Source organism: Nerophis ophidion, linkage group LG28, assembly GCF_033978795.1.
Source record: "Nerophis ophidion isolate RoL-2023_Sa linkage group LG28, RoL_Noph_v1.0, whole genome shotgun sequence".
Lineage (NCBI taxonomy): Eukaryota > Metazoa > Chordata > Actinopteri > Syngnathiformes > Syngnathidae > Nerophis > Nerophis ophidion.
In genome coordinates this window covers 16,184,883-16,202,660 of record NC_084638.1, presented here as the reverse complement: position 1 = coordinate 16,202,660, position 17,778 = coordinate 16,184,883, and the positions used below count along the sequence as shown (strand labels likewise).

General features: G+C 38.4%; 3 protein-coding genes across 4 annotated transcripts in view; 2 read left to right on the top strand and 1 right to left on the bottom strand.

Moving 5' to 3' along the window:
* LOC133545341 (gastrula zinc finger protein XlCGF57.1-like) overlaps positions 1 to 8,295 on the top strand; it is a 100,839-nt gene extending 92,544 nt beyond the window's left edge. For both annotated transcript variants that reach the window (XM_061890828.1, XM_061890827.1), the window contains exon 2: positions 5,611 to 8,295. In XM_061890828.1, coding sequence (XP_061746812.1) covers positions 5,661 to 7,094 — 1,434 coding nt within the window. In that variant the 5' untranslated portion in view covers positions 5,611 to 5,660 and the 3' untranslated portion in view covers positions 7,095 to 8,295. The remainder of the gene's footprint in view (positions 1 to 5,610) is intronic.
* Positions 1 to 17,778, bottom strand: part of LOC133545305 (gastrula zinc finger protein XlCGF26.1-like) — a 371,250-nt gene that overhangs the window by 157,810 nt on the left and 195,662 nt on the right. The gene's annotated exons all lie outside the window — the stretch shown is intronic.
* The window catches only part of LOC133545354 (zinc finger protein 33A-like), a 333,514-nt gene that overhangs the window by 147,563 nt on the left and 168,173 nt on the right, over positions 1 to 17,778 (top strand). The window lies entirely within an intron of this gene.

Below are 17,778 nucleotides of genomic sequence, written 5' to 3'. Positions count from 1 at the left end.
TTGGACTCGGACTTGGAGGTGCTGATTCTAATCACAGATGCTTCACATTCGGCTGCGAACCGATCCAGTGAGAACTGAAGATCCTGGCCAGTTGAAGCCATCAGGACCACATCATCTGCAAAAAGCAGAAACCTAATCCTGCAGCCACCAAACCGGATCCCCTCAACGCCTTGACTGAGCCTAGAAATTCTGTCCATAAAAGTTATGAATAGAATCGGTGCCATTGCGGAGTCCAACCCTCACTGGAAAAGTTTCCGACTTACTGCCAGAAATGCGGACCAAGTTCTGACACTGATCATACAGGGAGCGGACCGCCACAATCAGACAGTCCGATACCCCATACTCTCTGAGCACTCCCCACAGGACTTCCCGAGGGACACGGTCGAATACCTTCTCCAAGTCCACAAAGCACATGTAGACTGGTTGGGCGAACTCCCATGCACCCTCAAGGACCCTGCCGAGAGTATAGAGCTGGTCCACAGTTCCACGACCAGGACGAAAACCACACTGTTCCTCCTGAATCCAAGGTTCGACTATGCGGCATAAACTCCTCTCCAATACACCGGAATAGACCTTCCTGGGAAGGCTGAGGATGCTTATACATATTGACACAAATGTAGAAAAAAACACTAACCTTATAACGGATGTTTTTGCAATTGTTCGATTTGATCTTTCACAACCCCTAGTGGCCACAGTAATTCATGAAGTCAAGCTCATGTCAATGAACGTTGAATGATGCGGACACGTTTGTTACTGGATACTTTCTATCAGACTTCTGTTTTGGACACATTGTGTCCGTATTAAGCAACAATAATTATTTGATATGTTTAGATGTGCTCTTTTAGCTTTGCTGTTGTGTAGCTGCTAGCTCTTTGTAGCCTACAGCAGGTGTGTCCAAAGTGCAGCCCATAGCTATGTTTTTAACCGACAACGAGGAGTGGTGAAAATGTGGTATTTGCGTGTCGGTCCAATCAGCTGCAGCTACGCCCTGTTACATCATTGGACTTAAGTCTTTGGCTTGGTAGCCAGGTGGTACTAGCACGAGCATGGGGGAGCCTTTGTGGTGGTGTCGCAGCTTGGTGGTCGTGCCGTCAGGTAACACCAGTAAGTTTCTTTCTGTGAAATATTGACTGGTGCTTTTTTCTCCCTGGACTCCGACCTCATATCTGGTGTTGTCCTTCAGACCTTGGCCAAGAAGCCGTGTAAACAGTGGCAAGAATGTGCGCGATAAGAGTATATGTGCGTGGGCATGAACTTGCACCCAGTTTCAACTGGAACTCAGGACATATGATTAGTTGCACGGCCTATTCTAATCTATATTAAACATTTCTTAATGACTTCATCCTTCATTATCTTAATTAGATCCCAACTTTGGCGAGCTGTAAAAATGAGTGACTTATTGTAGTCCATTTGTAAATAAAATGTTTTCCTAAATTATAGTCTCCTCACTTTAACCAGACAGTCATTAGAACAAAAGACCCTGCGAGGACTTTGCCCTATAAAAGGGAAAGCCTGAAAAAAGGACAGTATTGAGATGAATTCATTACATTTGCTATGAGGCATTTTATTATTGATATATTATGTTCTTATTACTTGGGGCGGTATAGCTCCGTTGGTAGAGTGGTCGTGCCAGCAACTTGAGGGTTCCAGGTTTGATCCCAGCTTCTGCCATCCAAGTCACTGTGTTGTGTCCTTGGGCAAGACACTTTACCCACCTACTCCCAGTTCAACCCACATTGTTTTAAATGTAACTTCGATATTGGGTTTCGCTATGTAAAGTGTTTTGAGTCACTAGAGAAAAGCGCTATATAAATATAATTCACTTCACTTCACATGATATCTTGTTGTTCTATTTTTTAATTTCAAAGGAACTGCACTTTTTGGTATCATTCACAGTCCTTATGTAAGGCAAAGTTAAAGTCCCAACAGTAGTCACACACTATGTGTGGTGAAATTATCCTCTGCATTTGACCCATCCCCAAGTTCACCCCCTGGGAGGTGAGGGCAGCAGAGGCCGCGCTCGGGAGTCATTTGATGATTTAACCCCCAACCCTTGACGCTGAGTGCCAAGCAAGGAGTTAAAGGGGAACATTATCACAATTTCAAAAGGGTTAAAACAATAAAAATCAGTTCCCGGTTGCTTGTTGTATTTTTTTAAGTATTCTTAAAAAATTTACCGGCCCCGGAATATCCCTGAATGAAGCTTTAAAGTGCCTTATTTTCGCTATCTTCGAAACCACTATCCGTTTTCCTGTGACGTCATACAGTGCTGCCAATGTAAACAAACAATGGGAATAGCACAGCAAGATATAGTGACATTAGCTCTGATTCAGACTCGGATTTTAGCGGTTTAAGCGATTCAACAGATTACGCATGTATTGAAACAGATGTTTGGAGTATGAAAGTATTGAATAAGAAACTGAAGCTATTGAGCGAATAGCTATTGACGCTATTCATAGCCATAGCATGGTCGAATAGCTGCGTTAGCATCGCCGGTAAAATGTGCAGACCAAAGGATCAAGACTTTCGCATTTTGCGATAATGGAGCAACTTAAATTTGTCGATTGGTAAGTGTTTTTTTTCGCATTAAATGTGGGTGGAAGGAAACAATATAGTTGCAAATGCATCTGCAGGTTATCCATACATCTCTGTGCCATGTCTGCTTTAGCACTGCCGGTAAATAGCATGTTAGCATTGATTAGCGTAGCATGTTAGCATCGATTAGCTGGCAGTCAAGATCAACAAAACTCACCTTTGTGAATTTGTTGACTTTATAGTTGCAAATGCATCTGCAGGTTATCCATACATCTCTGTGCTATGTCTGCTTTAGCACCGCCGGTAAATAGCATGTTAGCGTCAATTAGCGTAGCATGTTAGCATCGATTAGCTGGCAGTCACGCCGCAACCAAATATGTCTGATTAGCACATAAGTCAACATCAACAAAACTCACCTTTGTGATTTCGTTGAATTTATCGTTGCAAATGCATCTGCAGGTTATCCATACATCTCTGTGCCATGTCTGTCATCGCCGGTAAAATGTGGAGACACTTTGGCACATTCAATGGGGGTCTGGCGGCAGACACTTTCGCATCTTCGGGCCAGTGGTGCAACTTGAATCCCTCCCTGTTAGTGTTGTTACACCCTCCGACAACACACCAATGAGGCATGATTTCTCCAAATTTCCAAAAAATAGTCGAAAAAATGGAAAATAACAGAGCTGAGACCCGGTGTTTGCAATGTGTTGAAAATGAAAATGGCAACTGTATTACCTCGGAGACGTCACGTTCTGATGTCATCGCAAAAAGAGCGATAAACAGAAAGGCGTTTAATTCGCCAAAATTCACCCATTTAGAGTTCGGAAATCGGTTAATAAAATATATGGTCTTTTTTCTGCACCATCAAGGTATATATTGACGCTTACTTAGGTCTGGTGATAATGTTCCCCTTTAAAGCCAAATTGGTTGTCTGCGGTGAAAATAAGATCCCCAACTCTGTATATTTCCACTTTCCAGTGATTTAGATATAGCATGCTGGCTCGGGCGATAGGTTAGTAATTGTCCATTGTCCCTACCTTACCAGCCTTGTCTTTCATGACAGCTACTAAAATAAGTGTCAGCCTAGCAGCTGGCAGGATGCCATGCATTACCAACCTACCAATATATACCTACTGCATGTACATAAAACCTTAATGGAGGTGTTTGGATGTTTTTTAAGTTCTTTGTAGGCAGAATAGTGCGACTCTAATAGCCTCTATTGTAAGCAGACTTTTGATCGCATTTATTTACTATTTAGAATCTATAAAAGACAAAAAACATATGTGTTCTTGATAGTAAAAAATTAAATTAAAGTGTGGTTCCGTTTTAAGTGAAGTGAAGTATATTTATTTAGCTCTTTTCTCTAGTGACTCAGAGCACTTTACATAGTGAAACCCATGATCTAAGTTACATTTAAACCAGTGTGGGTGGGAGGGTGGGAATGGGAGCAGGTGGTTAAAGTACCTTGCTCAAGGAAACAACAGCAGTGACTAGGCTCAAACCTGGAACCGTCGAGTTGCTGGCAGGGTCGCTCTGCCAACCGAGCCACGCTGGCCTTAGAATATATTAAATTCTATCAAAATCTCATAAAAATCATAAATACATTCTAGATATGTCTCAATAATTCCATGAACAATATTTGTATTTAGGAACTTTCTAATGTAACTTGTTTCTATCTACACTTCTGTTAAAATGTAATAATAACTTATTCTTCTGTTTTGTTAAAATGTAATAAGTACTTGTTTGCTGTTTGATACTTTACATTTAAGAGCTTTAGCAGGGTTTCTGTGGGTCATTAAAAAGCATTAAAAGTCATTCAATGGACTTTGCCTAAATTAATACCTTAAATGGTATTAAAAAGCATTAAATACGATGTCCAGAGGCATTAAAATATTCATGCAATCGTAGGCCGGGACCGATACAAATGAAAATAAACCTAATAATTTAATACTTGCCATCATCAATAAATTGCTATGTCCGTCTGTTTCCTTTTTGGTCTGTGGATTTTAAACTGGACTAAGAGTTCTCACTCTGTGCATCGCTCTCAGCACCTGAACATGTTTATTCCACAGTAGACTTACATGAACAAAGTAAGCCTCTTGTCAGTCATTCACAATCTTTCTTTTGGCTAGTTGCAGTTCTCCTCCACAACAGTTTAATGTTAGAGATTGAAATAGTCATTTTAATACAACACTGTAGTAGTACAGGCCCCCATATAGCTGCCCGGGATATGCCTGTTATTTGATTCTTTAATTTTGGGCCCTTTAGAATTAGCATGTGTTCGTCCATTTGTGTCAAGGAAGTTAAATTAGGTCTGAAAACTTTTTGACAAGTTGACTTCATGTCCATTATGACATTTCAAAATGTATAATACCACCCGCCTTAAACAGAATATTTTACTTTGAAAATAAACTAAATAATTTATTTTGTGTTTATGCATGACTTCCTGTCCCACGCGAGCAGAGTTTAGCTCAATTCAACTGCCTTGTTGTGTCGACCACTAAATATACAAGCCAGGTGATGGAAACTGACGCAATGACTTGAAAAAAACAAAACGAAACTGGTCTGTCGCCGTGGCGCCGCCGTTCCACATTCAGTGGAAATCCCCGGTTACACTTACAAATGTTGCTAGACGAGATAAATGAAACCATGAAGCAACAGGAAATACACTTTCAACCCACAGGACTCGCAGTGCGCGAACTCGACCACAAGATGGCGTCATAGCACAGACAACAATACAGAATACAGATTTACACTGTATACGATCTAATTTTTTCTCCAAGTTTACACAGCAGTAACTGACATTAAAATCACAGGGGGCGCTTGAGCATATCCCAGCTGCACTTAAGTGGAAGGGAATTTATAGCAATTTAGATTTTAGGCCATATTGCCCATTCCTCGTAAAAAGTGGTCTTCTTTTCCTGTGAATAATGTTGTAAAGAGTAGCGTGTTTGTTTTCAGGCCAATTCATATAATAACTTGTTATTTTAAGTACATGTAAACTTACTGAATGCCTAGTGTGACTGAGCATATCTGGACATTTCTTAAGCATGTTTGTCATTTTGTGTCCTGCAGACGTCTGTGAAGAACAACTTCTGCCTGAAAAACAGGAGTGTAGCTTCAGGATGGTGAAGGAGGATCCATCAAAGAGGAAGATGAGGCGCCACGGACCCTCTAGCATTTCCTTTTCCTCTTTGACACAGACCCTTCCCTGTAAAAAGGAAGAGGAAGAGGAGGAACACAGCATCAGTCAGGAGGGAGATCATTTTAAAGGACTGGTGGAGTTCCCAGTGACTGGTGTCCCTGTGAAGAGTGAAGATGATGAGGTCAAAGGTGAAGGTGAGAAGAGGGGAGGGGCGGAGCCTCCAAGCAGCAGCTCAACACAACACATGACAACAGAAGCTGATGGAGACCACTGTGGAGGATCACAAGCAGACAAGCTCTTAGCTCCACTATCAGATAGTGAGGACACAACGTCACACTCTCTTGACACTGATGATGAAGACTCTAAAGATGATAAGACATGTCACACTGACAACACTCACTTGACATGTTCTCTCTGTGACAAAACCTTTAAATACCATTGTCGTCTGAAAATACACATGAGAACACACACTGGAAAGAAACCTTTTTCTTGTTCAATCTGTGGCTTATCTTTTACAAGGAAGGAACATATGAAAGAGCACACAAGAACACATATAGTAGAAAAAACGTATGTGTGTCATGTGTGTGATTCAAGGTATATACGAAGTAAAGGTTTGAAAGAACACCTGAAAAGACACACTGGGGAAAACCTTCTTAAGTGTTCTGTGTGTAATTCAAGTTTTGTCCAAGGTGATCATTTGAAAAGACACATGAGAACACACACAGGAGAAAAACCTTTTAGCTGTTCACTCTGTAGTAAAAGTTTTGCACAAAGTCAAAATTTGAAAGTACACATGAGAACACACAGTGGTGAAAAACCTTTTTCCTGTTCAACCTGTGGCTCATCTTTTACAAGGAATGAATATTTGAAAGTGCACATGAGAACACACACTGGTGAAAAACCTTTTTTCTGTTCAGACTGTGGTAAAGGTTTTACAAAAAAAAACGTGTTAAACGTACACCTGCTAATACATACTGGAGAAAAACCTTTTACCTGTTCAATATGTGGTAAAAGTTTTACACACTGTCAGAGTTTGAAAAAACACACACTTTTACACACTGGTGAAAAACCTTTTACCTGTTCAATCTGTAGTAAAGGTTTTGTACAAAGTAACACTTTGAAAGTACACATGAAAACACACACTGGTGAAAAACCTTTTTCCTGTTTCGTATGTGGTAAGGGTTTTGCACAAAGTCAAAATTTAAAAAAGCACACTAGAACACACACTGGTGAAAAATCACATTCATGTTCGATCTGCAACATGAGCTTTTGTGAACGATCAACCCTTAGAACACACATGAGAAGACACCCAGGAGAGAAAGTGTTGAGTTGCAGTGTGTGTGGTGAAAGATTCTCTTATAAGTACCAGTGTAAGAAACACAAGTGTGCTGGTGAGAACAGCAGCAGCAAATGAAACTGCAGAATATGAAATAAACTGTCAAGACTTTAATTTTGACTTTCTAACAACATCAGCACATATAACATGTGTGACATTGTTGTTTGTTTAACAATCTTTTTAACAGGTTTCTACATTTATAGATTAGATATTTTATATTAGTGCTTTTTTCAGTCAAGTATATACATTAATATGCAACTTTGTGTACTTTTTTAAAAAAATTGAACAGAATTACCATGAATTGATCAACGTGGACCCCGACTTAAACAAGTTGAAAAACGTATTCGGGTGTTACCATTTAGTGGTCAATTGTACGGAATATGTACTGTACTGTGCAATCTACTAATGAAAGTATCAATCAAAAAAAAAAAAACTTTGGCTGAAATGGTGAGAGTAAACAGTACAAGACATATTTTACATAAAATAAATATTTTATGTGTATATTTATATGCTCATCAGACAATTTTAGACTTATTCGTAATACTGTTTTTATAGGTGTTTGAAATATTGAAGTGTGACAAATTTGTATTTATAATTGTTAATAATCTTATAGATTAGCCTCTTTATATGATATACATATTTACTGGTTCACATCTGAAACATCTTCTAGACCACTTCAGGAAGCATATTATTATTTACTTTATACATCATTTGTACAGTTGTCTTTTATACAATTTTGAAATGTGTGACTTTATGAATCATTTGTTGGGTCTCTATACCAGTGTATCAATTGTCTTTATTACACTTGTAATATGATTGTTTTGTGATTGTTTTATATGTATGTCCCCAGACCTTTATGCAATATAAAAGTGAGAGAAAAAGGCTGAATTGTTTGTGGAAGGATGGTTTTGTTTTTACAAACATACATTCCTGGATTAAAAAAAAAAATCCCCATTGTTGTGTTTTAAACTTTTTTAATGTTTTTTTTTTGTCCTTTATAAACATCCCCAAAACAATGTCAATATCAATCAACGTTTGGCGTGTCAGCCGAAAGCCAATATTGTACATCTTCCCACAGAGATTTACTTTGCATACATTCACAAAATAAACAGTTTATTTTGTTTCCCTATTACAGAACGATCAAGGAATATCATAAAAAATATCTTAAGTAGTAAATTCCCGAGTTTTTTTTTTGTTAAATGAACTTTTTGGCTTTTGGAAGAATGGAAACTTTCAAGTTATTCGTATTTTTTATTTGTTTGTTTTGTTCCAGATAAAATACAATAATAAATAATTAGTAAAGTATTGTCTAATTTCAGAGTTTCAAACCTGTAATATTGTGTCCATTCACCAAAAGCCCAGAACATTTAGAAAATAGTCCTGAAAAACATTATATGCTGTATTTAGAATATTTTGAACGAAAGCTTTTATAATTTTTAAAAATGTTTTTGTCCATTTGTCGGTCATACTTAATTAAATATTCAAATAATAAAATACTTTTATCAGTCAATAAGTGCATCAGCGACCAAATGCCTTTTTCAAACCATTGCTGTACAAAGATGTTTTTTTTTCTCTCATTTTAATACAACACAATTCCATAATAGAGTTGTGTGTGTGATGAAGTTGTGTTTGTAAATTAGTTTCCAGTTCAACAACACTTGCTGGTAGGGATGGATATTGTTCACCTTTTAACCGATTAACAAATCCCGGTACTTTGAAATCGATACCAATCCTTAATGAACCCACTTGTTGGTACTTTTGTGTGTGTTAGTAATATTAATTGTTTGTGATAATTAAATCTACATTTTTATTGCAACATTTAAAAAATTAGTTTGTTATGATAAATGTTGTCCTTTAGTTACATTTTGTTTCATTATCATAGTATCATTTACAAGTAAGTTTATTACAGTTGCAAGTCCAATACGCTAGATGGTGGTAGTGTAAATTCATAGTGTTTTTGTTGCGCCCAAAAAAGTATTAATAATGTACATATTGTACTTATTACCAACAAGTCTTATTTATAGTTGTCATTAAGTAAGTTAGGTGTTAACGTCATGAGAAATTGCTATTGCTAATCAGCAACATATCAAAAGCACAGCCAATATATATTAGCATCAAGCGAGCACAACTTTCCGAAAAGTGGAGACTTATTTTACCCACTTTGTAGCATTTTTTAAGTAAATTTCTTAGTTAGCATTGACAATTGCAACATTTACCTAAAGGTAGTTTGGCAGGGTCCGCTCTCAGTGCTGCTGGAGTGATCAACAAATGTCGAACAGAGGTCAATTTACTTTCAAGTTGGATATTCAACAGACATTCAACATCCAGCCAGGCTGACTGTTTGTCCCCGGCATTGAAAACTCATGCCACGTCTGTCAGTCCCTGCTGACAAGTGCTTTAGTTTAAGGGACCGTCAATAAAGTACTTGTCATTGGCTCATAAAGAATGTTTCAATCGTCAGTACCTTTCGTCATAGAACCTCAAACCGACTTTCATATTGTTTGTTCATCACTGCTAGAATAGAATGGACTTTATTGTCATTATATTTGCATATAACGAGATTAAACACTCCAACTTAAGGTGCGGTAGTGGGAACAAATATGGGGTGAAATAAATAATACAAAAGGTAATAAAGGAAAAAACTAACAATTGAAATAAACAGACTACTATCCAATGAAAATAATAAGCAATCCTATACAATATACAAAACACCAGACTCGAGTCACATGACTTGGACTCGAGTCATGAATTTGATGACTTTAGACTCGACTTGACAAAATGTAAAAAGACTTGCAACTCGACTTAGACTTTAACATCAATGACTTGTGACTTGGACTTGAGCCTTTTGACTTGACATGACTTGCTACTTTCCCCAAAACCCAACGATTAAAAAGTTATTCAGGACCGCTACGTATCTTCCATTGTGTACGCGTGTTTGTCAACATGTGTGCGATGACAGCCTGTGCGCTACCTGTCAGTACAACAGCCAATCAAATTACATCCACGTTGTTTTCGTCACACAGCATTCATCCAATCAAATTGCAGGAAAACCAACGAAGAAGAGTTCTCAAACAACAGAAGAATAAGTGAAGAAAATGATGCCATAAAGCAGTGGTCCCCAACCTTTTGGTATCCGCGGACCGGTCAACGCTTAATAATTTGTCCCGCGGCCCGGGGTACCATTTTTTTTTCTTTGTCATGAAAAAGGGACGTTTTTGTGATGAAAAAGGGAGGTTTTTGTGGTTGGTGCACTAATTGTAAATGTATATTGTGTTTTTTATGTTGATTTAATTAAAAAAATATATATATTTATTTATTATTATTTTTTTTTTTAAAAATAAAAATTAATAAAAAATTATTCTGCGGCCCGGTACCAATTGTTGTATAAGGTTAATATAACCTGTACTGTATTGGCATGAAGATGCCTTAGCCAATCAGATGGCTTGTTGTTAGTATGTGCTATATACGGATGTGACGTCATCACTGTACTGGCTAACGGTTCGAAGTAAAGGAGTTAAATACCGAGTCACTCTCTATCTTATTATTACATACACTAACTTAACATGGTGTCAGAATAAAAACCATAAAGAGTGTGGAGAGAGATACGCCTCCAAGAGTGAAGTTTTCCGGACGAGCTAAAGCTAATGGCTAAGCTAGCGGCGAAAGAGGCTAACGCTAGCGGCTAACAGGCTAAGCTAGCGGCGCTAACGGCTAGCAGGTAAAGAGAGTGGACCTAGCCAAGGGAGTAGGTTTGATTTTGAGATTGGTGGGGACACAAAAGTGCTCCAAGGCAGCACTCTGAAAGTTTACTTTTTTTTTTTTACATTGGCAATCATAATTTCACGTCATGCAGATGTTATAGGGTAAAGCAACTAAAATGAAAGCAAAGGAGACAACTTGGAAGAGTTCTCATCTTTACTCTTTAGTGTAGGGCTGTAGTGCAACTGTGCATCATACTGTCAATGAACATAGCCTACTGTCCATCAACAACATCAGAAATACATTCATGCAATACAACATTGTAAATAAACATAAATGAACTGTAATAATCTTTCCCCAACTTGTGTTTAAATCACTCACAATTTTTCCCTTCAACTACTTCTTTCTATTGCTGCTTTTGTACTGTAAATATGTTTGTCACTAATACTCAAATACAAGCAGATTAGTGTCCACTGGTTGTTCCTATTTGAAAGAACCAAACACATGCCTCCGCCGGTCTGTCACAGAAATGAACTGCTGGCCAAAAATATGTTGATGCATGACAGATACATTAAGGACAATGACCATAGAGCTTGATGGTACAGTTACTGCCTGAGCAAAAAGGCTTTTACTAAATATGAATATTACTTCGTATTAATGAATTATATTTTAGCATTGTAAAATCACATTATCATCTAGTGAGGGTTTATTGTATTTTCACCACTTTGGTATTTTCAAACCGTTGCTCACTTCTACACAAATACATGAAACTAAAAATAATTTCAAAAATAAAACGGAAAGGTGAAATCCGGCGATCTGATTGGCTGTTAACCGTGGTTTAAATATTCTAAAGCCTTATCACAGCGTAGGCTATCACTCCGCCTCAGGCACACATGACTGGTATGAATGGAAGTTGTCATGTATCCATGACAAGGGACTGTTGCAGTCCGTAGTAAAAGACAGCTGATGTTTTTACGAGGTTAAAAAACGGAGAATAAAGTTGTTGAATTCACATGTTTGAGGTTAACTTTCACCTCCGGGGAGGGTTAACAATGGTAAAGGGGACTGAGCATTGACTTTCACCTGAAAAAAAGCGGAGGAAAAGACGAGATGCAGTGCTAACGTCTGGATAGGTGGGACTATTTTTTCCACAGTGAGGTTATTTTATTGGATAATATGTATTTCTGGTTAAAATGAAACTACATTAAATTGATTGAGTATTCCTATTTCATAATGCCTTTATTTGTAACCGTTTTATAAAAGCAATACATAACTCCAGTCCATGGTATACTGTATGCTCATTTTAGCACTCTAAGGGGCGTGACTGGAGTGATATATTGTTGAATTATTCAATATTGCTGAGCCTCTATACACCCTTGAAGTAACTTACAGTTTGACTCCTAAAGAAGTCTCTTATATCCAGTTTTCTTATCATTGACATTCTTCATAACCTACGGCACACACGCACGCAAACAGACACAAACACAATGTAAATCACAGCACTGATATTAAAATTCATCTAGCTACCGTGTGCCAGGAACAACAAATGCCGAACATGTTGACAACTTACACTTACTTACAACTTACAAGTAAAAACTTACAACTTACACCGAGTTGCACTGCCTCTTGTCACGCCAAATTTCTTCTCCCTACACCCCCCCCCCCCCCCCCCCCCCATTTACTTCCGGGGTCATGATTAATACAGACGTTTTGTTAACGCTATATTATAAAAATATAACGCTACATTATAAAAATACATACATTTTGTTAACGCTATATCATAAAAAAAAAAAAAACTATTTCCAAACACAAGCTGTGGGATGACGCATTTACTTCCGGAGTCACGTTTCCTCTTATGTCATCCCATAGCTTGTGTTTGTAAATTGTTTTTTAAAATTTTTTATAATATAGCGTTAACAAAACGTATGTATTTGTATGGGGGAAGAAATTTGGCGTGACACTCTCGTCCGCTCGCTAGCAACTTTTACAAGCAGAAGGAGTGACAGCGGGGACAGCCAATCATACGTAAGTTAGCATGAAAGCGGCAACCAATCAGGGAGCGATATTTAGGTTAGAGGCGGGACTTCTAGCAGAGACCGACATTTAACCCTTTCTGTTCCATAATCATTGACTAAACATTACGGGCAGCGCTTGTATAGATGGGTTTCCGCTAGCGGCGATTACCCATAATCCTTCGAGGCAGCCGCCATCTTGTGTGTCAAAACTTTGTTTACTCGTCTGTGGCAGTTTTCTAAATATATTTCCACACTTTTGCAGCAAAAATGACGTCCACTTCGGGAAATTTGAAAGAAGTCGTAAAAGTTCCCTACAGACAGACGCTAGATGGGGTTTGCAAAGACAGGTATTTACAGAAATTGAAGGATATTGGCGATATAGATCCGTGTAAGATGGGAAAGCACGAATGGACTACGGACTTGAAATGTTATCCTGATATAACTTACCCCGACATCGTCAACTATTTGGTGAACAAGGTTAGTGGCTACACTCTGGATGAGCTCAAGGGCTACAAGTTGCTTGAAGCGTACAATTACTTTGTGTGTGGATGGGTACAGGAAATGAAACTGGCTACAATGGAAGATAAATGTGTGCTCATCGCTCGTGTTCGTCACTCTCAGAGATCAACTGATCCATGTTTGGTGCCATGGGTCATATCAGAGAAGACGGGTCGTGTTTTATCAGGACACTGTACATGTATGGCAGGCATTGCCGAAATATGTTCACATGTTTCTGCATTGTTGTTTGCCATTGAAGCGAGCGTCAAGATGCGGGACAACACGACAGTCACACAGGAAAAATCTTACTGGCTACTTCCATCTGCAGTCAAGAAAGTTGGGTACAAGACCATACAGGACACTAACTTCACATCCGCCAAGACAATGAAGAGAAAGCTAGACAAGGCAATCATATCCGGAGATACACCGGCACCATTAAAACAGAGGAAACTACCGGAGGTACAGAAGGGGACACAAGATGAACTGTCAGACTTGTACAGAGAATTAAAAACCAAACGAAAAATTAAGCCTGTCTTACTTTCTCTGACTCCAGGATATGCTAAAGACTATCGTCCAGAAGCACTTGATAAAAAGTACCCAAAAGTATTTTCAGAACTATCTGATTCTAACTATGCAACTGCGTAGTTTAGGGTAACTTGATTTAATTCATTCAAATTTTAATAAAATCGTCCAAAAATAAGCGGAGATTGCCTATATTATATATAGAAGGTTATATTTGTGCAACAACGACGTCAGACGTCGAGCGTTATTAAGTACAAGCACAGGCACAGTAGTTCCTCCTATGTTTTAATATCTATTCTAACCATAACACATCGATACAGAGATACAGAGAGCAACATAATTCAAAGTACCTGTTACAATATGATCAGAGCAAACTTTATAATGTCGTTTTGCTGGATCAGGGGTAAATCCCACTCGATTGATTCTAGCTAGCCACAGGTTGCACCTTTCTGTCGACAGTCGCTCGGTTTCTTTTCCCTGTTTTACTATAACCTTAGGGATATCGTAGTACTTTGTTGTCCTTTGTCCTGAATCGGCGCGGTTTACACAGCCCCAAACGATACGTGTGACCCATTCTCACAAAAATAACAACGGAGGCGTCCTTGGTTACGAGTGTTTGTTTTAACACACAAGATGGCGGACAAGGGAATTGTGGGACGGGTGTGACGTCATCGGAAACCCATCTATTGATAGCAGGGGTGTGGACTCGAGTCACATGACTTGGACTCGAGTCATACTCGAGTCATGAATTTGATGACTTTGGACTCGACTTGACAAAATGTAAAAAGACTTGCAACTCGACTTAGACTTTAACATCAATGACTTGTGACTTGACTTGGACTTGAGCCTTTTGACTTGACATGACTTGCTACTTTCCCCAAAACCTAACGATTAAAAAGTTATTCAGGAGCGCTCCGTATCTTCCCTTGTGTACGCGTGTCTGTCAGCGTATGTGCGCTACCTGTCAGTACAACAGCCAATCAAATTACATCCACGTTATTTTCGTCACACAGCATTCAGCCAATCAAATTGCAGGAAAACCAACGAAGAAGATCTCTCAAACAACCCGCCAGTGAGGAAAAATTATGCCAAAAATATTTTCGTTCGGGGATTAAAACTACGAGTTGGTCAACAAAAAACAAATTCCAGTATGCAAAGCATGCGGTTGGAAGATTACAGACGGAGACGCAACAACTTTCTACTTCGTTTGACATTTCAAGATGCACAATGAAGGGTAAGTTTTGAATGAAAACTAACGTTTATTGGCTGAGTAACGTAACTTTCATTTGTTGTGTAATTAAATCAGTGAGGCTGTAAACTCACTGCTAACGTTAGAACCATAGACATCTTATAAGGGTAGCAGCATGGAGCGCTACTGCCTACTCGCGCAGACGAGATGCGGGGCCGCCATCTTGGAGTGGTGATCCACTCCACTCAGTGCAATTAATTTGGCAGGAGCAATGAACTGTCGGCACATTTCATTCATCTTACCTCACTGAATACTGCTCATTTTCACCCGCTTTTTTGTCATACGTGTAGCTATGATAAAGGACACATGTTTTGGCGTGTTCATAGTTTGCTTAACAGTAATATAATATTCTTATATACTATAAGTGACCAGACGTCCGAGATCAAAACTGGGAATAATAATCCCAGAGAAGGGGCAAAAAAACGGTCAGCTATTTTTAAGTTGAAGAAACAATATGATTAGGTTATATATACATGTGTATATCCTACATAAACAATGTATGAATATAGTAAATAACTATATGTCTTACGGACCAATAGACTGTATCTGTGTTGCTGCAACAGCAGAGAGTTTATTTTGTCTTGACATTTTGAATTTGATATTTTCTATTACATTCTTCCCCTAAACGATCATGTTTACAGTGATTGTTTTATATGTATTTTTCCTGTATGTTGCTTTGTATAAAAATGTCTGCCAAATACTTAAACATATATTGAAGCCTGAAAGTCTTTTAATCAGCTAAAGCCACCAATCTGTTGCACTGGATTCAGAATAAAATCAAAGTCTGTCTTACCCAACAATGTTAGTATTTGAATATTGTCACTTGAAGACTTATTCCTGGTTACAGTTATACTGTTAAGAGAGTATTGTCTTATGTTTTGCCTAAAATGGTGAATTCATCATAATCAGTGGTGGCTGGTGAATTCTGTTTTAGGTGGGGCTGAAAGTTTGTAAACCAAATACCAGTAGGGGGGTCATGCTCCTCCAGAAAATGTATTTGTGATTTTCACATACAAATATTGAAGATCTTTGCTCCTTCACAACTCTGTGATAATATTCCTTTCACCAAATACAACCAATAGTATGTTAATGTTAAATCTTACTTGTGAAAAGTAATCCCCCGATTCCTATTTTTAACAGTCCGCTCATTTAAGCAGGAAAACGCTACCTCTCAACTGTCAGTTTAGGCTGCTCGCCAGCTCCTCATCACCACTTCAAGATGGTGGCCAAATTGCTCGCGTCATAGCAGCCTATACTGGGTCTACTTATAAGATGTCTATGGTTATAACGTCATTGCAAACACTACAATATGTTGCGTCCACTGCAGTTCGCTACCTTATTCATACTTTTTGTCAAGTGATTTTTTTTTAAGCAGGGTTGCATGAGGTACCTACACATAATGTTACGTTAGTGAATGTGTCACACACAGTAACGTAACGTTAGACGGCGGTCAGCAGCACCACATATTTTAGCCACCTACCACCTACAAAAAGACAAACATAGTCAAATAAAGGTCATTTAAAATGTATACTATATTAAGAATATGTGTACAAATTCCATAGGGCCCTGACATCTAAAAAGTACAACTCTGTTCATTGTTATGTTCATGTATTCATGGTTTTCATGTGTACGCACACTTTAAAACACATACAGTATGAGATGAGATCAATGAGATAAGGTAAAAACAGGATGGAAACTGCTGTGGAACTAGTTCCAATGCAATATGCCATGGAAATACAATGATAACACTTTGGTGCAAATAATTACAGTTGCCCTTGTTTTTTCAAATGTGTTTATTCTGTAAAGGAATGAGTTACATGTTTAAAATAACTGGTTAATAGTGCTATCATGAAGTGCAATGTCAGCACTATTTTCTTTTATAATAAATACATACAGCGTTTTAAAAGCATACACAATCTGTGTAAATATATTAGTCTGTGGTTCAAAGGACTTAAAATGACTCAAAACTCAAAATGTCGGACTTGGGACTTGACTTGAGACTTTTCAGTTTTGACTTGGACTTGACTCGGGACTTGCCTGTCTTGACTCGGGACTTGACTCGAGACTTGAGGGAAAAGACTTGAGACATACGTACTTGTGACTTGCAAAACAATGACTTGGTCCAACCTCTGACCCTTAGTAATGCTGACTCTGTACTATGGAGGGGTTTAAAACCAGATTGAAAGACTTCTAATATATCACAGTCCTCTAAAAAAGTGTTTAACTGGGTAAAAACAATCTTCTCCAAGATCATTGAGAGGAATGGCAGCTTAGAAATGGGTCTAAAATGGGCTAAAACTGAACTGTCAAGACCAGGTTTCTTTAAAAGCGGTTAAACCACAGCGTGTTTAAAACTAGTAAGAACTACACCAGAAAACAGACTGCTATTTAAAATGTTAAGAACAGGCAGCCCTATGCAAGAAAACACTTCTTTAAAAAATGTAGGAGGGACACCATCATGTGGGGAACCTGAGGGCTTCATATGATTCATTAATTCTTCTAACTGCCGCAGAGTCACTTGCTCAAACTGATTAAAACAGCAGAGTAGTTAAACGGGACAGAAGGGTCAGAAGTCGGAACAGAAATCAGAGCCCTTGTTGTGCCAATCTTATCAATAAAATAGTCTAAAAGGGCATTGCACAATTCAGAGGAGGGTTCCAAGCATGTAGGCTGAGGGGCATTAAGAACAGAGTCAATGGTTTTGAATAAAACACGAGGGTCAAAACTATAGGAGACAACAATGTTTGCCAAATGTTCTCTTTTTTCCTCTTTTACTGTG